The 23,028-nt window shown below is 54.5% G+C and overlaps 10 protein-coding genes across 10 annotated transcripts; 9 read left to right on the top strand and 1 right to left on the bottom strand.

Moving 5' to 3' along the window:
• Positions 1–1,590: 1,590 nt before the first annotated feature.
• Positions 1,591–2,325, top strand: E0L32_009920 (uncharacterized protein; the record flags this gene model as incomplete). The annotated part of the gene is made up of 3 exons (XM_031144935.1): positions 1,591–1,688; positions 1,935–2,038; positions 2,192–2,325. 3 exons carry the CDS (start codon positions 1,591–1,593, stop codon positions 2,323–2,325), a joined length of 336 nt encoding a protein of 111 aa, XP_030990292.1.
• Positions 2,326–3,048: 723 nt separating this feature from the next.
• E0L32_009919 (uncharacterized protein) lies at positions 3,049–3,817 on the top strand (the record flags this gene model as incomplete). Its single annotated transcript, XM_031144934.1, has 3 exons — positions 3,049–3,223; positions 3,306–3,442; positions 3,548–3,817. 3 exons carry the CDS (start codon positions 3,049–3,051, stop codon positions 3,815–3,817), a joined length of 582 nt encoding a protein of 193 aa, XP_030990291.1.
• Positions 3,818–4,563: 746 nt separating this feature from the next.
• E0L32_009918 (uncharacterized protein) lies at positions 4,564–5,709 on the bottom strand (the record flags this gene model as incomplete). The annotated part of the gene is made up of 1 exon (XM_031144933.1): positions 4,564–5,709. The coding sequence occupies one exon, from the start codon at positions 5,707–5,709 to the stop codon at positions 4,564–4,566; it is 1,146 nt and encodes a 381-aa protein (XP_030990290.1).
• Positions 5,710–7,396: 1,687 nt separating this feature from the next.
• E0L32_009917 (uncharacterized protein) lies at positions 7,397–8,074 on the top strand (the record flags this gene model as incomplete). Its single annotated transcript, XM_031144932.1, has 1 exon — positions 7,397–8,074. The coding sequence occupies one exon, from the start codon at positions 7,397–7,399 to the stop codon at positions 8,072–8,074; it is 678 nt and encodes a 225-aa protein (XP_030990289.1).
• A 1,050-nt stretch (positions 8,075–9,124) lies between these two features.
• On the top strand, positions 9,125–10,036 carry E0L32_009916 (uncharacterized protein; the record flags this gene model as incomplete). Its single annotated transcript, XM_031144931.1, has 2 exons — positions 9,125–9,660; positions 9,757–10,036. The coding sequence occupies 2 exons, from the start codon at positions 9,125–9,127 to the stop codon at positions 10,034–10,036; spliced, it is 816 nt and encodes a 271-aa protein (XP_030990288.1).
• Positions 10,037–10,951: 915 nt separating this feature from the next.
• E0L32_009915 (uncharacterized protein) lies at positions 10,952–12,948 on the top strand (the record flags this gene model as incomplete). Its single annotated transcript, XM_031144930.1, has 4 exons — positions 10,952–11,421; positions 11,500–11,702; positions 12,034–12,643; positions 12,705–12,948. 4 exons carry the CDS (start codon positions 10,952–10,954, stop codon positions 12,946–12,948), a joined length of 1,527 nt encoding a protein of 508 aa, XP_030990287.1.
• Positions 12,949–13,448: 500 nt separating this feature from the next.
• Positions 13,449–14,238, top strand: E0L32_009914 (uncharacterized protein; the record flags this gene model as incomplete). Its single annotated transcript, XM_031144928.1, has 2 exons — positions 13,449–13,966; positions 14,031–14,238. 2 exons carry the CDS (start codon positions 13,449–13,451, stop codon positions 14,236–14,238), a joined length of 726 nt encoding a protein of 241 aa, XP_030990286.1.
• Positions 14,239–15,184: 946 nt separating this feature from the next.
• On the top strand, positions 15,185–15,943 carry E0L32_009913 (uncharacterized protein; the record flags this gene model as incomplete). Its single annotated transcript, XM_031144927.1, has 2 exons — positions 15,185–15,317; positions 15,402–15,943. 2 exons carry the CDS (start codon positions 15,185–15,187, stop codon positions 15,941–15,943), a joined length of 675 nt encoding a protein of 224 aa, XP_030990285.1.
• A 755-nt stretch (positions 15,944–16,698) lies between these two features.
• Positions 16,699–17,250, top strand: E0L32_009912 (uncharacterized protein; the record flags this gene model as incomplete). The annotated part of the gene is made up of 1 exon (XM_031144926.1): positions 16,699–17,250. One exon carries the CDS (start codon positions 16,699–16,701, stop codon positions 17,248–17,250), a length of 552 nt encoding a protein of 183 aa, XP_030990284.1.
• A 1,386-nt stretch (positions 17,251–18,636) lies between these two features.
• Positions 18,637–22,677, top strand: E0L32_009911 (uncharacterized protein; the record flags this gene model as incomplete). Its single annotated transcript, XM_031144925.1, has 4 exons — positions 18,637–18,876; positions 18,942–20,042; positions 20,124–20,176; positions 20,499–22,677. 4 exons carry the CDS (start codon positions 18,637–18,639, stop codon positions 22,675–22,677), a joined length of 3,573 nt encoding a protein of 1,190 aa, XP_030990283.1.
• Positions 22,678–23,028: the final 351 nt, after the last annotated feature.

Here is a 23,028-nt window from a genome sequence, read left to right as displayed (position 1 = left end):
GATGTCGCAGTGTGATTGAAGGGGGGTTAGGGGCATCTCCGAGAGGTAGAGCGGTGCCGCAGGCGTCGTCTAACGGTCGCTGCCCCGGTTGCCCGGGTAGCTACCCAGCTTGATGGCGATCCGCGCGATGATGATGGATGCCAAGAGTTTGTCTCGGAGTGTAAATTTAGAAGACATGCTCTGGGAGACTTCTAATTGCCAATTGCGGTCTAGGGCGGCCAGCTGTGAGCAGCCCTAAATGCAACCAGTCAGCACATCATGGATCCCTCCGCTTGCCCTGTGGCCCCAGCCCCGTTTGTCTCTGCATCAACCAATGGAAGTACCTGGATCGACACGGCCACTACCATGATCGTATTTCCACCACTTCATCTGTCAAGGCCAATGCTCCTGGAGAGGTTGTTTTCGTTGCTTCAGAGTTTAAAAGTAGGCAGGCCGGCTTGTTCTTCGTCGGTGGTTCCAGTCAGGTGTCTTGTCGGGCGATCTTAGTAGATGGTAGTTGTGCTCAGGTGGTGGAGGTCCAGGCTCAGCCGCATGCTAGAGTACACCCATGGATCGGCATGGTAGTCAGCATGGCAAACTACTCCAAGGAACAAGATGTTTCCCTTTCGGGAAGAGTGATCCATCCTTACCTGATGGTACCTTAGGGCCACATGCAGAAGCCGCTCTCCTGGACTGGGCAACGATCGTGGAGCTTGGCGCGCTGAAGTCCAACCAAAGCCCTGCAGGACTGCTCTCACCGAGCCCCCTGGATTTGGTATCGCTGAGCTTGGTGTGTAGTACTTCCTTAGTGGATGAGTGTAGCAGGATGGCTAGGTCCATGGTGGAAATAATTCGAATGACACTGCTTTGAAAGCAACCGCTGCCTCTGGCACTCGTCTCAAAATCATCATGCACACCCTGTGACCGTGGGACAAACCCACAGCTACCATCGACGAGTCTCTCCTAGCCCATGGAACAAGGTCGTTCTTCGAGATTCGCTTGGTTGAAAAATTCCATCCACTCCACACCGCTCCCGTTCCCGGCCGGCTCTAGACAACACTCCAAGAATCTACCATTAAGCAATTGTCTCTCCAGCAGATCGACAAGAACACTGGGTCTTCTCGTTGATGGTCGTCGAAAACGTGATAATATTGACGAAGATGAGGACGAGGACTGGCTCTTTCCTTGATGCCTTTGTAGCCCGATCGTTACCAGCAACTCACAACTCGGTTCTCCCGAAGATCTTTGACAGCAAGGTCGAACATGGCGATGTATCGTCCCCATTCAATAACGGTACGAGCTTTGCCGCAAGCCAGGACACCATGGCAACCACTTCAGCTACTGGCAATAGCATCTCCGGCTTTCTCAGGCCTGTTGAAAGTCCCCTAGGAAGGTATGGATCCTCTGCAAGACTCCCGAAAGGTGACCACTCACATCAAGATTGCTGACTGGAGTATTACAGCACTCTTCCGTATTACCCTGCTCTCGACTTGATACGCCCCGATATTGCCAGCCTCGAGAAATCAACCTCCTTATTGAGAGTGTCGGTGGCGCCATCGCGAATACATTCAACATCATACTTCAAGAACCCCTACATCTCATTTCGCCATCATGCAGTCCATCCACTTCGCCTTTAAGCTTCAAGTTCTACCCCGATTTCGACGAGGCATCACTGAGCTCGAAACGAAAAGCCCTAAATTCAGCTCTCTGTACGACCAACGAAATCGACCATCGACAATGCCATCGAGGCAAGCAGCTAAAGGGGGAGGGAAAAGACAATACCATGGCGCATATGGCAATACCTGACATCGAGATGTCCATACTAGACGAGCATCGTCATTCCGCAAGCACAAATCCAACAGCAGAGCCCTCTTCTGTCGCTCGTATTCCTATTATAATCAGCTTCAACGCCAGCGAAAGAAGTCTTTGGCTCAGCTCTATGATTGACATCTCAGCCTCGCAACCGTTCCGGACGGGCAAATGGAGACATTGAGCGGCCGCTCATGGGGAGACATTGGCGACACAACGGGTGGCAGCAGCAACGGCAGTAGCACTAAAAGTATGTTGACACCGTTCTTCCTAAGCTCATCGAACATGATCTGACAGCTTCCGCGAACGCCGGTTTCCATAGAAAGGACGTCGGCCTCAATAGCTCTGCCCAGCCTGCCCATTGGTAGTATAACGCCAGCTTCGCTAACACTGAATCCCCCAGTCAAGCCAGCATTGCCGCCTCCCATCTCGACCAGTTCTTCAGTCTCAATGCCGCCCGCCCCCAACACGTCACGGTTCAACCATGCCACCAGTGCTGTTCTGCAGAACTACTGGGCTGAGTGTGCTAAGGAATAGAGACAGGGGCTCTGGTGAGCTACGGTGACGGAAACAAGGACACCCCGGAGGTGATGCGAGACCTTGAAAGAGTTGAAAGGGTGACAGAGGGAGGAGAGCTTTTCGGGCAGCACGGTTTGCGGGAGCTGAAGAAGGTGTGTCGGTCGCCCAGGTCTGCGCAAGGCAGTGAGTATCTCGTGTGACGGGAGTGCAGATGATGGAGGATCGTTGGACTTGTTCCCCTGCGTAGAGCATGTTAGCCAAAATCAACCTTGACATGTGCAATCTGTCATTCTTCTTCCCCAATTCATCGCCAGGCTGTGGCTGTCGAAACCGTGCGTGAGTCCGCGGTTACGTATCACATAGTAGTTCGTGTTTTCCCAGCACGAGTGGAAACTGAACCAAGCTGGCATCCAAAGCCAAAGCTCTCAACCCCAACAGTGACGCAGGTCAGGTACCATTCGTCACACGCTGCTCTTGGCCATATGAAGGCCCATGAATAGCGATTCAAATCATCACAACCGCAGTACGCGGCACACCACTACCTACAGCACTATGGCGTGCCGCCATTCTTGACAGCTTCTGCCCACAAAGGCATGAGCATAAATATAACGTCCTATTCCACAACCCACGCTTCCGTGCTCTCGGTCGAGCAAATGAGCAATTCGGCCTGCGCTTCAACATTAGCTCTCCAAAGTCCAGCCAGTATCAGCACTTCCCAACCGACCTTCACTTACCCCGATCATGAAGCTCTCCAGCGTTCTCTCCTTGCTCGTCGCAGCTCTCGTTGCAGCCAATCCTGCCGGAGAGAAGAAACTCAACGCTCGCTACCGCGTGGTGCCGAGCGATCTCCCCAATCCCGGCAGACCCAAGGAGGCTCACGTCTGGGATCATAATGCCCATCTCTATGGAGACTATAGTCAGTCGCTTCCACTGCCCTTCTCTGCCCACACGCTCTTTGAGGATATCGAGACTGACCTTCTTCTGCCACACTCTCACAGCCTTCTACTGCGGCGTCTTCTCCACCGGAGCACACAACAACCTTCGAGTCGAGAACATCGAGAGACAGGAGCTGATCTGGACCATCGAGCCCGACTCCTGCGCCCGCGTCTTCTGCTGGAACACGAGCGCAATCTACGTCAGTCAGCGTTCTTTCCCTCTATCCCCTCTTCCCCTCTCTCAACGAATCCAAGCTCTCCTTACCACTAGTCATCTATCTCCTCTCTGACACACTCGCTCGCAGGTCTGCAATAACCGCAACGACGAGTCGCTCGGCATCCCCTCCAAAAACATCGGCTGGATGGCCGAGAGGCTGCTCACGCTGTGCTGCTCCCCTCATGAGGGCGGAACTTCCGGCCAGCTCTTCCACCCTACCGAGGGCTACAACGTCGTGATCGGCTACGGCAACTGCAACAACGAGGGCAGCTACACGCCCGACCACTACGTCTACCCGGGCCCCAACGGCGAGTGCCAGAAGTACATCGAGCCTGCCCTGCCGCCGCGCGCTGTCTGATGAGTGCTGGGAGCCAGGGACCATGGCGGTGACAAATTGGATACTGAGAGAAGAGAATAGGAGGGCAGTAGATGTATTCTTGGAGACCTTAGAGTAGTTTTATCAATGAGGGCAGGCAAACAATTGATCTTTTTTGGACTCCCAAACGCATTCTCTGGAGAAGCTTTGATGATACCTATCAAGCCACATGATGTGATTTCCCGGTTGACCATCACCAGCAGCACAAGACAAAGCGCAATTCATTGCATGGCAGTACCATTGATGAAGGCATACTGCTATCTCAAAGGAGCTTGGTGATCTATGCTAGACCCTTTTCCTTGATTCTCAGTAAAAGTCCCTTGAAAGAAATGTCCCTTTCTCCTGCCACTGAACTGAAATTCCATCGAAAATGAAGCCGAATTGACCGCTTCTCGCAAAAGTAAACCGAAATTCCATCGAAAAGGAAGCCGAATTGACCGCCTTTCGCAAAAATAAAGCCCATAAGCAGGTCATCATTGTCCTGTGGGTCATGTAAAGGCGTGTAAACCATCGCAAGCAAGAACTCATGATATCCTCCTACTCCCACTCTGACTCATTGCAGTGTGGTTTCGGCACCTTTCGAATTTCCCTCAAACGCCCGAAAACATGCAGCCTGGTATCGTGATGATGAAGGCCTCCTGAGAAGGAGCCTTGGAAGAGAGAGAAGAACAAACAGACAGAAACGAGAACAGCCTCCACTCATCCCCACGGTCAAGCCCGGACAGCATTTAATAGCCATCACGGTACCTGGTGAAGTCCCGCTTCTCCCGGCGGGTCGGAGAATACCTAACAAGGTCCTCCAGGCTGGTCTGGCCGGCCATGCGCTGCAGCTTGAACAGCTCGACCTGTCCACCCAGGCTGTTCCTGGTAGTACCGAGCCCGACGACCTTGTACAGACCATCATAGCGCAGGCCAACCTTGGGCGTGAACGAGCTCTTTCCAGACGAGGAGCGGAGAACGCGAACCAAGTTTCCGGTATCCAGCGAGGCCTTCAGCGCCTTGGTTCCGTCAGTCGCCTTGGGAGGGTTCTCGGGATCTTCATGCTTGTGGCTACCGGAGCCCGAGTAGTAAATGATATTTCCCAGATCACGGTCCAGGTCATCGTACGCACCAGAGACGACGACCGAGTACGCGCCGTGGGTCGACGAGCCGGAGATGCCGGCAACGCGGGCGCCGTGGGCGCCGTTGAACATGGCCACGAGCTGTATCGGGAACCAAGCGCCAACGGTCAGGCCGTTGTGGCCGTATCGCTTGGCATCGGTCGCCTGGTATCGGTCGTCGAGAAGGTAAGTCTTGGTCTTCGCGCTGTGCTTGATGATGGCGCCGTGCATGATGCCGTCCTCCCCAAAGATGGGGTGGTTCCGGGCTGGATACCGGATCCTCGGAGGCGCGGTGGCCTCCTTCTTCTGGGCCTTGGAAGGGCCAGCAGCAGAGTTGGACGATGAAGGCGTTGCAGCAGAAGCCGAAGCCTCTTCCGCCGCCTCCTGGCCGTCCTCCGCCTCGTCATCAACGTCACTATCGCCACCCCAATTCTCGTCCTCGAACTTGTCGAGGAGAGCCCGACTCCGCTGAACGAAGCGATCCGGGACCTTCATTCCCGGATCGATCACCGCGTTCAGGGTGACGTCGATCTTGCCGTCTTTCTTGAGCTCCGGCGTCATAGCAACAGCAGGAGATTCTAGAAATGCTAGGAACCCGTCAAGCTCTGGCTCACGGGCCTCAACAATGGCCATCTGCCGGAACTGCTCCGGCTTCTTGTACTGAACAAGAAGATTGGAGACAATGACCCTTCGGGTCCGAGTAAGGTAGTTGACCCGTTGCTGGTGGGTCTGGCCAATAGCAACTCCGTCCGGAACAGAAATTGGGGTGGTCATGATTGCTGGAGACTGTCTGGTCAGCATGAGAAAAGTGAACCCTTAGGAATGAAGATATTTCCCAGAAGCTGTACCTGATAGAAGAAGCTGGTTGGCACTTGTGCACTGTTCAAAGGTCAGTCTTTATACTCTGAACCCACTCAGATCCAGATCAGTCTGTATACAACATACCGAGTCAGTTCGCGTGTGTTTGCCGCAAAAGAGCTCACAACCTGTTGTCAGATTGCCAAAGGAACAGGGTGGAAACTGTGTTGACTGAAGTCAGTATCAACCCCAACTCAGATTTGGCTAACCTGATATGACAGGTGAGGAGAAGGTGAGGAGTCTATCAGACTGCCCTCAACTATAAGAGAGAACTCAAGTTGAGGGGCTACTGATTGCTAGCATTCTTTGAGTCGTTTAATTTTTGAGTACATACCTGATTTTGCTAGAGGTGCCTCTCTAGTGTAGCTTGAGATAGTTGAGAAGATGGTTGATATTAACTAGAAAAGATATTAGTAGGGATAAATAGAGGAGGAAGAGAAGATGTTCTAGAATGCTACTGACCCTAGACTGGTAGGGTTGGTAGATCTTGTTGGGAGGTGGCGGGCTGGTGGTTGGAAGAGTGGCCAGGAATATGGGTGGTGATGGATGATGATGGAGGAGAGATGGTCTGGCTGGGTGGGAAAAGTACTTTAAATACTCCTTCTTGGGGCCTGGGGGCCTTAGGATCTAACCACTTATCTTATCGCTTGGCTAAACCTCGGGGGAAGGGGCGAGGGATGTAGTGACTCACGTACCTGGCTTGATTGTAGAAGGTTGGCAGTAAAGGGTAGTCACGATGGAAGTGGTGGTGTTGAGGGGCTGGAGGAGGGATAGGACGACTTAGACGAAAGTAGAGGTGTTGGCCTCAGGCCAAAGCACCGTAAGTCGATAAGATTATCAACCACTAAGTGTTTACATTTCAGAGCAAAAGAGAAGAGAGAACCAACTTACACAAGTAGAGAAGATGTGTAAGTCTAACCTATACTAATACAAGAAATAATAAAAGAGAAAGCTAGTAGATTTCTGTCTAACATAAGTATTACCAATACTTATATACAAGATCTATCTCTTAAGATTTCACCTCTAATATCAAGAAGAAACTAAGAGTAATAAAAGACTCTATACTTATAAGTAAAAGATAAGAGTATCCCTAGAAGATGCTGTCTAAATCATGGAAGCAAGAGTTTGAGATCATAATATGAAGCTTACAGGCCTTGGGGTTTCTTGAGTGTCTGGTATTCCTACCTGGGGAGTTCGTGCAGATGCAGTGTTCAACCTCGTTCAGACCGGGAGGTGTGGGAGGTGCTGGCACGCAACTCAGGGAGGTACTTATGATACAGTGGGGCGCCTCACCAAGAATGAAGTCACTCCTGGTTTTGGATTCCCAGACACTCACAGACTCCGGTCTGAGCGAGGCACAGATTCATTTGCTCCCAACACAGCGAGGACGTAGCCTGCGCAACATCATGTAGGTTCAAGGCCAGGGAAAAGCAAAAGTTCACAGGAGATGCCAATGTTGGACGCCAACCCAAGGATCTCCGGCTTGGCTAGATTTGGGGCCCGGAGGTCAACTGGTCCAATAAAGATGGCGGCCCACCCACACGGACAGGAGTAGCATTCCCCACTGAAAACATCACCACCCCTGGCTCCTTCGAGGTTAGCCATGCGGGAACCAGGAACAGGCAGCCGCCCCCGTCTACAGCCACCGCCACCCCGTGCTGACTTTACGTCGACTTCACTCCTTCAAATAAGACCCTCAGCCCACCAAAACCCTGTGCTCTCTCTTCTTTTCCCCGACTCCCCTCGGACCCAACCCTTCTCTCCGGCTCGAACACCCTTCCAAGCCGCAATCCAGCAGCACCCAAGAACAAGAAAAAGAGACATGTCCTGCGGCAGTGGCTGCAGTCCCCACGCGGGCTTCCCGGACCCGAACCAGCGCGTCCACCCGGGCGGCAGCGACGTCAACGGCCACAGGCGCCACGCCTCGGCCCGCCGCCCGACCTTCTTCTCCCGCCGCCTCGCGCGCGCCTCCGACGTCCTCTCCGACCCGCTGCGCATCTCCTTCCGCGAGCTCGTCCTCGTCGCCCTCGCCCTCTTCGCCCTCTACCACGGCTTCTTCGCCGCGCGCACCTCCCGCGACCTCCTCGCCGTCCAGCCCGTCGCCGCCCTCTGCGGCCCGAGCCTCGCGCCCTGGGGCTGCGCCGTCCGCCTGTTTTGGATGCACTTCGCCATCGCCAGGATGTGGGTCGGCGCCGTCGTCCCCTGGGCCTTTGTCGCCGCCGCCGCCGTGTTTGTCGGGGAGGAGGTCATTCGCGCGGTGAAGCGGCAGGGCAAGAAATGAACGAGCAAGCTGAGCGAGGATGATGCGAGGGATCTCAACGGATATCATACATATTTTCTATCAGGGCAACGAAGTCCAGTGCATACGGAGGGCGAGAGAACCAGTCTCTGAATCAGGCAGGGTTGTAATGGTGGCTGCGCTGAGCTGCGGAATGTTGCGGGGCCCGCCTTCGAGGCGCGGGACGCCTGTTTTGGAGCGAGGAAGATCCCTTCATGTCCTTTTCAATACCATCAACACTTTTGAATATATCAATTTCTCATTGGTCTCGTTGCATCCCTGCCCAGCAGTTGTCGACAACAGCGCCGCTGCTCCGTGAGCCATTTTAGCACAAGTCTTAGAACCATGAGTTCTGGAACCACCCCTATCATTCTATTGAGACTTTAGACAAACCGGACACAGTTCCTCTGGCACCTCCGAAAGACAGGCGTGATCCATTGCCACCGCCGCCTACGTCAGGAAGCCGGCCAAGAGGAGAGGTTGCTTGTCGGCATGGGCTACTTCGAGAAGCATGGTCGCCATTCTGGTCCAGGAATGGGATCAGGTCCAGCCCGAGTAGCCCAGGTAGGCTCATAGCCTGGGGACAGGTGTCGGACGACCAGATTATCAATACCGCAATGCTGTCGGAGAGCATTTGTTGGGCTTTCAGAACAAGTCTCGTCGCTTCTTGGGCTTGACACCAGGTCAGGCAGGCTGTATCACTAGGTTCTTCAACGTGGCAGGCCCAACAGGCGGTGTCAATCCAATCCAGGACAGGTTTTCTGTCTCTGCCTACTGCACAAGTTGCAGCATATCGGTGGCAAGGTGCCCTGCACGCTTCCTAGAGTTGAGCTACACTACTGGTACCGAGTGACTCCTGAGCTGGACCCGAGAGCCTTACCTCCAGACTTGGTGATTCGTGCCATGTGCCATGAACGAGATGCAGGGCTCCTATTCATGACAAGAAAGATGCCTGGATATAAATGCTCTTCTTCCCCCCCCCCCCCCCTGACTTTCCATGTACTTGATTGCAAAACCCCAGATTTGAGAGCACAACCCGTGGCAATAACAAAAATGGCTCCACCACACGCGGTCGACCCCGATAGCGACCAGGATGGCGACAGCGGTTCTGCCGGTTCAACGTCGTCCTCTGTCAGCTACACTGCGATGCCCCCTCAGTGGAATTTAACGACGAGTCCCCACCCCGAAGACATCTCAGAACGTCTGCGCAACCTCGCAGTTACAGATCTGCGCGTGGGCTTCACGAGGCAGTCCTTTGCAGGCGAACCCATCTCGACAATGCACAGAAATATGGTGCATATCTACTTTTCCTTGCAGGAAGATTATGTGACGCGCAGCTGCACCTATGATTCTGTCACAATACGACCCATTCCGAGCCATAGGTATCTAGGAACCTGGCGCGAAGCCAACGTCTGGTTTATGCCTACAAACGCCTTCTGGAGACCCCAGTTCAATCGAATGTGCGAGCTCAGGTTCTCCAACAGCACCACCATCAACAACATTCTAGATACTATGATGGATGGTGCCTTCCACAAATTCAGCTTTGATGTCAACGATGAAGCTGACATCTACGGCTCACGCGACTGGGTGTATGTCTCCTTTGCTTACTGCTCTCTTTCCAACCTGGTGAGACCCTGACTAACCGCCGTGATTCTATGGCTTTGTAGCACTCAATTCCTCTACAGGCTCGTCGAACGCGATTTCCTTGACCCCAATATCGTGTCGACGGATCCGCTCGTACCGGGGCTAGAGGACACCAACATCTTCACCATCTTGGGCAATTTATACGTTGAACGACCCCGAGGCGGAGGCGAGCCATGCCTGATTCGAAGAGGCTATTTTGAACGGTACCCTCGGAGAGTGCGAACCTTCATGCGCTACGATGACTTTGGAACGAACGATGCTCCAAGGGATGAACATCCTCTCACAAATGGTGTCAGTCGGCATTCTGAGGATTCTGACTAGGCTTACTGGTGGGCCGCTCGATGGACTGGGCTTTTTTCTTTCTTTTTGGAGCACATTTACTCTTACTGGTAGAGTCAGATAGCGGACAATAAAAATTACTTTTATTTTTGGTGAAATCAGCATTCGATTTACTTTGGTGAAGGTGATGGTGGAGTGTTTGGCCTTGGAGAACGAGACGCTTTTGCTATGCAAGGTAAATTGGATTCGAGAGTAAAAGTCCCTTGCTTCCTCGGTTGCCACACCTGACCCATGGCCTGGAGGGCCAGATTGCACACCGATGGCTTCTGGGTCACTGGTGAGCTTTGAAAGCCTTTCTGCCCATTCTCAGCGCTGGGATTTCAACATCTCTGGGGCGAATGGCTGACAACCCATCTGGACAAGGTATGGCCGGGTGGGGGAAGATTTTGAATGGGAGCTGCCAAAGGCCTTATAATGAAGAACAACACTATCCCCAATAACAATAGCTGCTTGTGGTATTATGCCATAGCGGTTAGGGAGTCGGATAGTAGAAACTGCGGCACTTCAGCCATCCCGTTGGTGCAACTAGCTGCGTTCGATTCCCGATGATACCATTGCTATTGTTTTTTTTGCCATTTCTTTTGTCCGCCTCCCCCCCTTTTCCTCCTTGTTTCCTTTTTTTCTTCTCCTTTTCTGCTATTGAACCATTTAGGTGAAGGTAGTAGGGAGTGGTACAAAGGAGCGAATCCATGAGGTACGCCCTGTGACTCGCAGGAGCATCCACAGGACCATACAACAAATTGCAGCCTTTGATGTAGCTATCACCAGCTGTATCACCGCTCACCCAGCTTCCAATGTCCAGCCGATTCTTCTATAAATGATGGATGGATTCTTCCCCAGTCTCCGATTCACCTTGGCCAAATCCACCCACAAATTTCCCTTTGCCCTACCCTCACGATGGATTGTCCAACGCCCTGTCGAAATTGGGAGCTTTCCGGAGCTTCACGACGCTTTGTCCCCGCGTGGTATTCCGCCATCGACCGTTTTGTCTGCTGCTTCTCGAAGCGGACGGTTGATGGTGATGTCGTTCGCGCCGGCGAAGATGGCGGCGAAAACGCCGTCCATTTCGAGCTTCACCTGGAGAATCCATTCATGGACGGGGACATCCTTTACGACAGATTCACAATACACATGATCCCCGGCATCCTCCCGGGGAGCAGAGAATCGTATCGTCGCGGCGAACTTCGAATCGTAGCCCACCATGAGGGCTGCCAGAGACCGGACATTAACCTAGCTTGTCAGCTGAGCAGGGTCCCAGACCGCCGATTCACGTTGAGAGATATATGGCGTGCCCTCTATGAACGCCAGCTCTACAGGTTCCACTTCTTTTCCCGGAATGGACGGATGGAGGGCAGTCGCGATTGGGCGTAAGACTCTTTATCCTCGTGCATTCCCTGAAGTAACTGTTGGAACGCTTCTTGGCTAACGCTTGACGTATGGGGCAGTATTCAAGCCATCTACGGACTCCGAGAGGCCCTCCTGATCAAGGACTGGGTAGAGCGCACCGAGCCACGGTCTCTCTATCCACCGGAATTCATCGTCGAAACAATCTGGGGCTACCTTGGTTTGCGGTATCTGAGCGACCCCAGCCAAGATCCGCTGGTCGACCCTGTTGGACTGGGCTACTTCGACTACATTCGAGTCATGGGTACGTTTATGCCGTATTCTCTGGGATAAAGTTGGATCTGTCAGCAACGAGCCGCACACCAGATAGAGTCACCTACGACATGGCAGTCTGGTCAACTGAGGCGGGTGTTGAGGCAGAGTCAGGCTAGACAGGTTTGATGGGGTGTCATCTTTTCTTCTCGAGCTCTTTTGGTATTTCTTTTTGGAAGTAAGTGACTCAGTAGGAGTAGCTACATGCAATGCATTGCAGCGAAAGCGTCACTGTGTCAGGCTTTCCTTTCAGTGCGGCTCCATGCCTGTGTGGTGATTCAGTAGCAGCGGCGAGTAGCGAACCAACAACTAACGAAAAGTAGAAGCACAACAAGTATATATATTGGCCATTGAGCCGCCCGTCCCCCGATTTCTCTCTCCTTTAGCTTCGACACCGAAATCTCGTAAACAGTCAATCTTCTACCCAGTTCTCAACATGCCGACCGCCGAGTGGTTTCTCATTGAGGGTCAAGGAATCGCAGTTCCACACCCACTGAAGAGAATTCCCATCACCACGCTCACCGTTCTGTTCACCAACCATGATAGCGGAGCCGTCACCGCTGAGAATGGGCGGAAGAATCGGGTCAAGCTGAGGGCCCTCCTCGACCGGCCTTATGAGCATGGTGGGCTTCGGTACCGTTCAGTGGTCATAGCTATGGAGCCGACAGGAGCGCGTTCATCGAACCGAATGGGAATGGGATTCATACCGGGAGCGGTGCGGATCAGCCTTGGGGACCCTGCAGGCACTACCCCGGGCGTGCCGGGAACCGTTTACATCAACCGCGCCTGCATGCTCCCTGTCCGCGAGCCAGAGGACCCGAAGGCTGCACAGGTCGCATTGCAAGATATTATCGCCGCCATTCTCAGACACAAGCTGGACAGGTTTGAGTTCGTCCAGACTAAGAGTGGCATCCATGGCAGGAGAGACTGGGTGTAGGTTCTCGCCCCCGCAACACCAAATCTTGAAAATCGATTTATCTGACAGAGCATTCAGTATCCACGTCCTGGACGTGCTCTCGAGCACGGGCAAGATTCTCACGGGTGTGGAAGGCACAGTCCCTTTCCCGAATCCTCTACCACAGTCGACGCAGAGCATCATGCACTTCTTGGGGATGCGTTACCTCAGTGAGCCGAGGCACGGTGAGGCGATTCCTTGCCCCGTTCGCATGGGTCACTTCAGGGAGTACCGGCGCAGAAGCGATGCCAGCTTTCCTTATGATCTAGATCAGATGAGTTGAACCTTTCAGCATGCTGCGTCGCTTCACTGCCTCATTAGCCACGCACAGCTGGCTTCCTTTTTGGACTCGCATTGCCCTCAGCATGCACTTTTTGGAAGACTAGATATCTTGCTTAGTGATAGTCAAATTTGACATATTTCTAGAGAGCATCCTACTTCAGTGTATCCCTCCATGCGTGAGACTAACGGCAGCTGTTGGCGATGTTTGTCTCGTGTCAATGGAGGGCAAAATGAGGGGATCAAGCATAAACAGAAACCTGAGCACAAGGGTTGGAGAGACACCTGTGAGAGGGTTGCACTCCCAAAGCAGCAGCTATCGCGTGTTGACACGTAACAAAGCTAAGAGTCTTGTGCTATCTTGCACTCTACACGTGGTGCATGATTTGATGCTTGAATACGTGTCACAGCCTTGCACGACCAGGGCCGGTCAACCCATAAAGCGAGTATCTATCGTGAGACAATTTTGCTTCTCGATTTCTCTTCTTCCTGACAGAGGTAAAAATGGCTCATGCACACACTCGTGCCGTGTCCGGGGAGATTTTGCTACCTCACGGGTGGCACCTCCCAGAGCAGGACATCAACGATATCCCATTCAATTTGCTGAACCACGAGATCCGCCACATCAAGGTCATTTTCACAGCCATCGCACGCGACCAATCCGTCTTCGTGGATGGAAATAACGACGTTCAAAATCATGTCTTGATCCAGCTTCGATTTACCACCGGCTACTATCAATACAAGGGAATCTATCTGGAGATGATTCCTCGGGAAGATCAAAACTGGCGAACCATAGGAACAGCTCAATCCCCTGGGCAGAGGTTCAAGACCGGATCGTTGCGCATCACGCCCGCCTTGGCCTCCATTCAAACTCCAATGAACAACCGGGTCTGTCGGCTTGAGGTCCGAGGTCTGCTAACCGTTGAGGATCTCCTGCGCAGCGCCATTCTTCGCGAGAACATTCATCGATTCTCCTTTATCATTTCACCCTCGGGCGTGGTTCGTGGTCACCGTGACTGGGTGTAAGTCCTCGACTCTTGCAGAAGATAAAGGCCATGGTTATTAATCTTGTTATCTCGTTGATAGAGCTCAGTTTCTGCACCGTCTGACCGCATTGGACGAAGTGAGAGCCGAAATCATCAGCACTACGCCTGCAGACGTCTTGATGGGAACCAATGATATCTTTGATGCAGTAGCCATGCGTTGGACCAGCCATCCTCGAGGCATGGGCATTCGATCTCTGATCGAGCGAGGGTTCTTCGAGGATGCCGCGCGTTACATATCGACGAGCTGAGGGCAGGACGAGTTGGCTGGCCGACGGGTTCAATCGGTGTATGCAAAATGTATGATGAAGGGCTCGGAAGTTTGGACAAGATGAACGAAAAGTTGCCAGCAGGGAAGGACATTTCCTACAGCAAATTTCTCATTTCAAGTCCTCAACACTCCGGCTTGCCCATTTGGGCATGCCTGTAGTAGGCTATTTCACAATCAGGCTTGCATTAAAGCTCCGCCAGTCGGGAGCACATCGTCGGCAATGGAGTACCATTCTCGGGTAGCATGATGTATGCTCGGAGACACCGAATCATTGGTTTTGCTTACCTACTTATGCGGTCATCGTTTGCGAGCGTTAGTGGCAGCGGCGCGGCGCGGGAAAGCCTCTCGGGGACCAATGGCACGACACAAATCCTCGAGGAGTAGTAAGCGGCGATCAAAAAACAGTTCACGATGGGGCAAAATCCCATGTCTTGGCGTAGCAAAACAGGGGTCCTGCTGCGCCGGGCCGAGACCAGAATTCGGCCATAGAGCTTGCCTTCCATGATAGTGTGTCTCCCTTTTAATGCTGCCCCCATGGCTTGAAGCAATTATGATCAAATCATCGCGGCATCAGATCCACCCTTGTACATCAGCCCATCATCCGCTAAGGCAAAGGCAGAAAGCTTCAGGAAAGCCGACCACGTCCAAATACCAGCTGAGATGGATCATTTGGCCGAAAGAGGGAACCTATTCACAAGAAGCGGTCTGCACGCGTCGTATGGTCAGGCCAATTGACTGTGCTGGAATTTCAAGCGGGCGAAAAAGCTCGTAAGACATCACCGAAGGCACGATCTTGGAAGAAAGATATAAAGCCATGGGATTTCTTCGATGGCCTATGGAAAGAACACCAGGATACCAACCAATTTCTGAGCACTGAACTCATAGCCTCACACACCGATACACCTCAAGCCCACTCAACACTCAACATGAAGACTTCTACCTTCTGCGCCCTCGTTCTGGCCATCGTGCCCCTTGCCGCTGCTTGCTGCAAGCAGGACAAGCTCACTTCATGTTGCGGCAAGGGCAAATGCAACATCTTTTGCTGCAATTGCAAAGGCGGTGAGTTGCGACGAACGTGATCCATTTCTGCGCTGCCTTTGATGAGTCCCCTTCCGCTAACTTGGCATCTTCAAAATTCCACAGGCTGCAAGTCTAAGGAGGATTGCAAGGGCATGGACCTTCCTATTTGTTGGGGCGTCGGCTCCCCGACCAGGCCTGTGGTCATTTGCACGAAGGATAGCAAGACCGGCGTGCTGAGAGACGCGTCCGACGAGACCACCTTGACAGCAGACTTCTTTGAGAACATGGACGCCGACACCGAGGCAGCCGGGCTTGCCAGCCTCACTGCCGCCGGCTTTTCGGGCCCCGAGGGCGACGAGAGGATCTTCTCCGAGGTTGACAAGGATGGCAAGGGCCACTTCACTTATGAAGAGTTTCTGACCTTTGTCGGCGCCAAGGACGACGAGGAGTACCAGGCGTACTTTGCAAAGTCAGTGACGAGCATCTCCCTTCTCTTCCCTTTCCTTCTACATGCCGATACTAACCTCTTTCTCTATCTTCGCAGGTTTGACCGAAACTCCGATGGAGTCATCACGGTCGACGAGATGCGCGAACCCGTCGACGATGCGGACAGTCCCGTACAGCAGGGCCCTCGGCAGAGCGGTCGCCCTCACCAAGAGCTGTAGAACCGCCTGAGGAGTTCCTGTTTGAAACAGAGCCAAAACTCAACGGCTGCATAGATCAGGAAGGAAAGGATGGAGGGCTCCAGAACATTAGCATGATGGGTGTGTGTCGGTCTCCCGATGGTGAATAGGGTTATTATGATGTGCAGGGTTTTGTTTGGCTTTCAGTTATATGGGTAAACTTATTAAATTCGACCCCAATGGTCTACCTGACTCATCCATGTGCTTCCTTGTCCACTCTCCTTCCGTAGCCAGCTGTGATGTCTTTTGTTTATGGATACCTTTTGGGAAGCTTCTTCGCTAAGGGGTATGTTATCTTTTCCATGTCAATGCCGTGACAGCACGCTTCCATTTTCTTGACGAGATGCCCGGGACGACCGCGATAGTTAAGCCCCTCTCAGGCAGATCTGTGGTAGGTCTACTACCTCAAACACGGCACATACGCTAATCTGGTCTCTGCTTGCTTTACAGTGACACCATTCAGGTACTTGTTGCATGTAAACCCTTGACAAGCGAGAGTGTGCAACCATTACTGTGGTGTAGCATGCCATGCCCGACATGCCCGACTGTTCTGGTCTGTGATTCAATGGCCACGCCACGGATCGCGCACCTGGCATCACCTATCTCTTCATGTATATATTTACCAGCGTCTACGATTCTCTCGAAAGATTCCGAAAACTGTAGTCCAGCTCAGACCTGTTCTTCATCAACCTCCAACACAAGAGAAAGAGCACCACTCAATAACTGCCGCTTCCAAAATGGGTCAGAAACAGACGTTGCCTCGGACGAGGACTCCCAAGCGTTCAAGGGAGCCAAAGCCACAGCAGCCAGATCTTGAACCAGAACTCGAATTCCCCAGCGAGGGCTACAATGTAAGCCGGACTGGATACTCGAACATGCCGAGACCCTTCCTCGGCCGTAGGATTAGCGATATTGTTGTCGAATTCAGCAACAGGCACACAAGTGGCGTGATGATTACGACCGAGAACACGCTTCCCAATGAGGTGACCCTCAAGCTCGTCTTCGAAATACCCTACCGTGGATACAATGGCGTCCGCGTCCGCGTTTTGGCCGATATGTCGATGAGCGCTATCCAGATCGAGGGAGTGCCGTCGCAACCAGGCAAGCTCCTGTTTCAGCCCTTTGACGTCTCCCACCAGTCGGTGCCGACAACTCGCACCTGTGACCTGGAGCTGGCAGAGGGGGTTACCTTGCACTACATCCTGGCCGTGGTGGACAGTTGGGGCTTGCAGCAATTTGCCTTCACCGTCCGGGACGGACAATTTCGCGGCTGCCGTGACTTGATGTAAGACTGCGTCAGCGTTGTCGTCGTTCACCCATCACGAGTCTTTGGTTGCTTTTGACTTGCTGTCCGGCCCACACACGCGGAAATGGGATGGGATATTGACTGGACCTCTCTCCGAGACGTCAGGACGCAGCTTCTCTATCGACTTGCCACGTCGGAAGGGCTCAGCGGCACGATCACGTCGACTGCACCGCTGGGCCAAACGGTCTACTCTACGGACATATTCGCGGTCCTGGGGATGCGGTTCGTTCGAGAGCCCCTCGGGAAGTCGTTTGCGTGCCCCATTGTCCGTGGAATGTTTATCGGCTACGAGCGTTGGGGAGACTACAACATGCCCTATGAGGCCTCGTTTGCAGCCGCGCAACTCATACATCAAATGGCCGACCTTGCGTGATGCATGGCCGCCGCCGGAATGGGTACATGGCCTTTTTCTTCTTTTTTTTGGAGTCACTTTTGGAATGTTTTTGGAGTGGATTTCTGCGGCTATCCTTACCTTGGTTGAATCTACAGCAGTCATCGAGATGTGAATTGAAGTTTAGATACTTCATCCAACTAAACTTAATTACCTCATTGTTCTCTCTTGGGCTTTGCTGGTGAATGGCAGTACCAAGGCTCTTCAACAAAAGAAAATGAAACGCACACAGGGCAAGAGTAGCCTTTTCTTTGTTTGGTTGTGTACATTGACTGACTACTGCTTCTCAGAGTTCCTCAAAGATTGGCGGCTCACATTCCTGAGATAACCTGAGGGTCTCGGCTTGTGGATGTCCTGCGCTGAGAATTCATATATAGACGACTGTGATTCACTCAGACTATTATACCGTCAGCAAAGCACCTTGGATAAAGAGCTCACGGTTGGTGATGTGGTGTCGGGTCGGGTGATCGCGTGAGCAGGTTGGCCGTGAAGCCAAACGGGCCAATGGATGTCCTAGCCAATGTAGCAGCTGGAGGATGGCGAGTTCTGCAGTAAAACACGCTAGCCATGCCATGGGGTTTTGACACAGTGAGCGCTCTCGACCACCGTAGTGGAGTCTCTAGTCCTACCTCACTGTTGGGTGCTGTTTCTTCCATTAGCGCTAATGGGACGCACCCCTTTTTCGACCCCTCCACGCACAAATCTTCTCGGTGCCCGGGGATTGGGCCAAGATCAGAACCGCGCTTGGATGAGCTTCACTTCACCTCATCGTCACCTACCCCTGACGTCTTGCCGACGACAGAATCAGATCTTGGCTTCAGTGACTTTCAACATAGCAGCCACCGCATACCTTCTTTTGTTCATTTCTGCTCCCTCGCAACCCCCTTCCTCCTCGATTTAAAAGCACCACCGGTCAGGCGACAATGAGCGGCTCCTGATCTCACTGCATATCTCAGTCCACCAAACAGATCGCCCAACATGAACGTCCCACCCGGATTTACCGATGGCTCAGCCTACTGGGCTCGCCTGGCTGCCTTCCGCCAGGCCGACCGCGAGCGAGAGGAGATGGTCACCGAGTTGGTTACCAAATACACCCATCTTATGGAGCAGTTTCAGCAGAAATGTGACGACCTTGAGAATGAGGTTGCGTCACGACGCATGTGGCACAAGCGGGCCACTGAGGCAGCCAACAATCTGACCGATCTCAAATATGTTACCGTGAGTCAGCCTCTTTTCCGGGGTTGCTGCCCCTGACTTGACTGGACAGCATGCTAACAAAAGAGCGGTTACAGGAAGCTCACCCTATGGTGTTTGCAATCATCGACGGGGACGGCGCCATCTTTCGTGAGGAACTCATCTCTCAGGGAGGCGCCGGCGGATCCCAAGCGGCTCACTTGCTGCAAACCGCAATTAAGAAGCATCTCAAGGAAATCTACGCCGACACCAATGTCGAGACGTGGAATATTGTCGTCCAGATCGTGCTTAATCAGGACGGCCTATCAAACAAGTTACAGAGCGTCAACCTCGTTGACAAGCAGGACGACCTTGCCAATTTTGCTCGTGCCTTTGGACGCACGCAGCCGCTGTTCTGCTTTGTCGACGTTGGCTCGGGAAAGGAACAGGCCGATCATAAGATTCGAGAGATGCTTCGTGTTATGATTCGCAATGCGCAGTGCCGCCACATTATATTCGGACCCTGCCACGACAATGGATACATTCCGGTCCTGAAGCCCTATGAGCTCGATTCCGACGTCTCCTCCAAGATCACTCTTTTAGAGACGACCCCAGCCGGCCCGGGATTCCGCCAGCTTCGCTTCCCTCGCGCCGAGTTTCCCGAAGTCTTTCGGTCCCAGCCCCTGCCGGAGCGAGCCATCGTTGCGCCCCCGCCACCCACCCCGTCCCCTACTATTCTTAGCAAGGGATCCGGATCCGACAAGAGATCGCCCGCCGGGAGCTACGCGGTTGTTAGAGGCAGCAATAGCGAGGCCAAGGTCATCAACATCGCCCCGACCAAGACGCGGCCCAAGCTGCCGCCCAAGTTCCTCGTCCTCAACGTCGACCGCGAGCGCCTCGACGAGCCGCTCATGCGGACCGACCCCTCGGCCCTCAAGCGCGTGACCGAGCGGTCGACGGCCGAGGGCCGCCTGTGCAACAACTTCCACATCACGGGCACGTGCAAGGACGAGGACTGCGCCTACGTCCACGGCCCGCGCGTCGGCGCGTCCGAGCAGCTCGTGCTCAAGCACAAGTCGCGCGGCCTGCGCTGCTACAAGATGACGGGCTGCAGGGACGTCGAGTGCCCGTACGGCCACCACTGCCGATATGGTCGGAACTGCGATAACCAGCATAAGTGCCGTTTCGCCGACACGCACCATGTCAAGCTTGTGAGTCTTGCTGTTCCATCTTATCTTTGGTTTTACCTTTTTCCGTCCCGCCTTTGATGGCTAACGCAGATATGCATACAGACACCTGCCGTCCGCGCCTACGAGGACGGAACCGAAGAGCAGATTAACCACTAGTAATTGTTTAGTCCTGACTCGGGATGATCCGAGCGGACATGGGCTTGACCTTTCAGGGTCAGCATGGCCTCATACTACGACTTAAAGAGAACAATGAGATACAATACATAGCATGCGTTAGTTTTACGTAGCAGTCATGAGCAACACTCTTTCCCCTCCGTATCCTTTTTCCAACGTCCTCACATCTCACCTGACTGAGTGGCTTGTGTAGAAGCTGTCAGCGCGGTCATCGACCTGATGCTTGTTGTCGTCGGTGAGCGTGTAGGCCTCAATATGTTCCCCGCTTTCATCCTCATCTCACCCCACACCGATCGGAAACAGCCGTAAGCACAAGCACAACAGTACAACAGTGCAGCACACCAAATTCCATTGTATCATTCCTGTCTCGTTTTCATCACTGCTTGGCCTCCTTTTTGTATTTAATGTATTTTGGTGGCGCAACACAGGGATGGGTCTCCTTGAGAAGGTACTCGATCTCCAGATCCCCCGGGATATCCGGATCTCCCCAGACGCGACACGAGTGGTCTACACCACGAGCCTCAAGCAATACCATAGAGTAGGCGACAATCTGCCCTCGACGCTCTGGATCGCGCAGCTGGACACCGCCAAGTCGGCGCGGGCGCTGACGGACGGCACCCGCAACGACCGGATGCCCCGCTGGTCGCCCGACGGGAAGCATCTCGCCTGCTTATCGGACAGGGCGGGGGATCCGGGGAAGACGACCGCGATCTACTTGCAGGAGATATCTGGCGTGGACAAAGTCGGCGAGCCGAGGGCACTCACACCGGACACTAACGAGCAGCGCATATCAAACTTCGAGTTCAGCCCCGATGGCAAGTTCATCGCCTATGTGAAGACGCCCGAGAGGTCACCCGAGGACAAGGCGAAGAAGAAGGCCAAGGACGATGCAGTGATCTGGGGCGAGGACTGGCAGTACGCGCGCCTCTACCTGCTCGACGTGGTGACGGGCGAGATCGACACCATCTTCGAGCACGAGGCCAGCGTCGGCGACTTTTCGTGGAGCGACGACGGGTCCGAGATCGCGTTCACGACGACGCGCACGCCGCACGCCGAGAGCGGCTGGCTGCACGGCGTGACGATCTCCGTCGTCAGCGTGGCGACGCGCCAGGCGCGGGAGATCTGCTGCGTGCCGCGGGCGGCGTGGAGCCTGACGTGGTCGGGCTCCAAGGCGTACTTCCTGGGGTTCAACGACCCGCAGTGCTCGCTGACGGGGCTAGCGGTGTACGCCGCGGACCTGGCGGGGCGGGACCGTCACGCCGCCGCCGCCGCCTTCGAGAGGGTGGCGCACGGCGACACGGACTGCGCGCAGGGGCTGGCCCGGGCGTGCGGCGGCGAGCTGCTCGTGCGGGTGGAGCGCGGGCTCGAGGACCACTTCCGGTTCCTGAGCGGGCGGCTGGTGCTCGGGACGAACAGGGTCACGAGCAAGTTTGACGTGGCGCGCGGCGGCGGCGGGGAGGACGTGCTGGTGGGCTCGCAGGGCGACTTCAACGCGCCGATGGAGGTGTTTGCCATCACGGCGTCGGGCGCCAGGACGCAGCTGTCGGATCACGGCGGGGAGCTGCGCGCGGCCTACGGCGATTTCTGCACGTGGACGCACCTGCAGTGCTCTACGCTCGACGGAAAGGAGGTCCTGGACAACATATTCCTCACGCCTACTGCGCGCCACCGCCACCGCAGCAAGGAAGGAGCGCCGCTGCCGACCATGGTGCTCGTCCACGGTGGGCCGTACGCGCGCGTCGCGCCGGCGTTTGACGTCCTCGACACGTCCTTCTCGGCCGTCCCGCTCCTGCTGGCCGAGGGCTTCGGCGTGCTGCTGCCCAACTACCGCGGCGGCAGCGGGCGCGGCCGGCGCTTCGCGTCCTACAGCTACGGCGGGGCGGGGCTGTACGACGAGCCGGACGTCGTGGCGGCGACGCAGGACGCCGTGCGGCGCGGGCTGGCGGACCCGCGGAGGCTGGTCGCGATGGGGTGGTCGCAGGGCGGGTACGTGTCGTACCTGGCGGCCGTGCGCAACGGCCGGCACGGCCTCGGCTGGAGGTTCCGGGGCGTGATACCGGGGGCCGGGATCACGGACCTGGACGCCATGGTGCTTACGTCGGACATCGGGTACGAGCAGGCCGAGTTCATCCGGCGGGCGGCGTGGAGGGGCGACGGGCTGCCGCAGGATGGTGATGGCGAAGAAGAGTGTCTAAGGAGGGCCCTGGAGGAGGAGAGGAGGGTGCGGCGGGCGTCGCCGCTGTGGGGGTTCAAGAGGGCGGCCGAGGAAGGGCGGATCCCGGCCGTGCTGATGCTGCACGGCGGCGCGGACACGCGGGTGCCGGTGTCGCAGGCTTGGGGGTTCCGGCGGGCGATGGAGGAGGCCGGACTGCCGTTTGAGATGGTGACGTATCCGCGAGAAGATCACTGGTTTAAGGAGAGGAAACATATCGAGGACATGTTGACGCGGGTGGTGGGCTTTGTGAAGAAGGACATTGGGTAGAGTGAGAGATGATGAGTGAGAGGTGGGTGTTGAGGGTAGAAAGGATGATGGAAGATCATCAAATCACGGGCTTTTCAGTGAGCACAAGGGCATCTCAGAGAATGGATTTTAAAAGCATGAAAGAGATACTCCGCGATAGAAGCCGTAACGACCGCAGCCTCGATCCGGTGCCGGACGGAGCACACTCCGATGAAGCATCCCGCAGCCTGGTGTGAATCAGAAAAGTGAAGCCGGCCCGTCATCCGGTCGGGACAGGTGCGAGGCCCCACAATTGTCCGTCCTGTCTTTCCCCAAAACGAAAAGAAAAAACATCGCCCCACAAAATACCACTGCCAAGATTTCACATTTTTT

This window comes from Thyridium curvatum, assembly GCF_004353045.1.
Source record: "Thyridium curvatum strain D216 chromosome Unknown NODE_76_length_201104_cov_79.467521, whole genome shotgun sequence".
NCBI classification, from domain to species: domain Eukaryota; kingdom Fungi; phylum Ascomycota; class Sordariomycetes; order Thyridiales; family Thyridiaceae; genus Thyridium; species Thyridium curvatum.
Note: the sequence above shows the minus strand (reverse complement) of the source record. Positions and strands in the feature narration are given on the sequence as shown.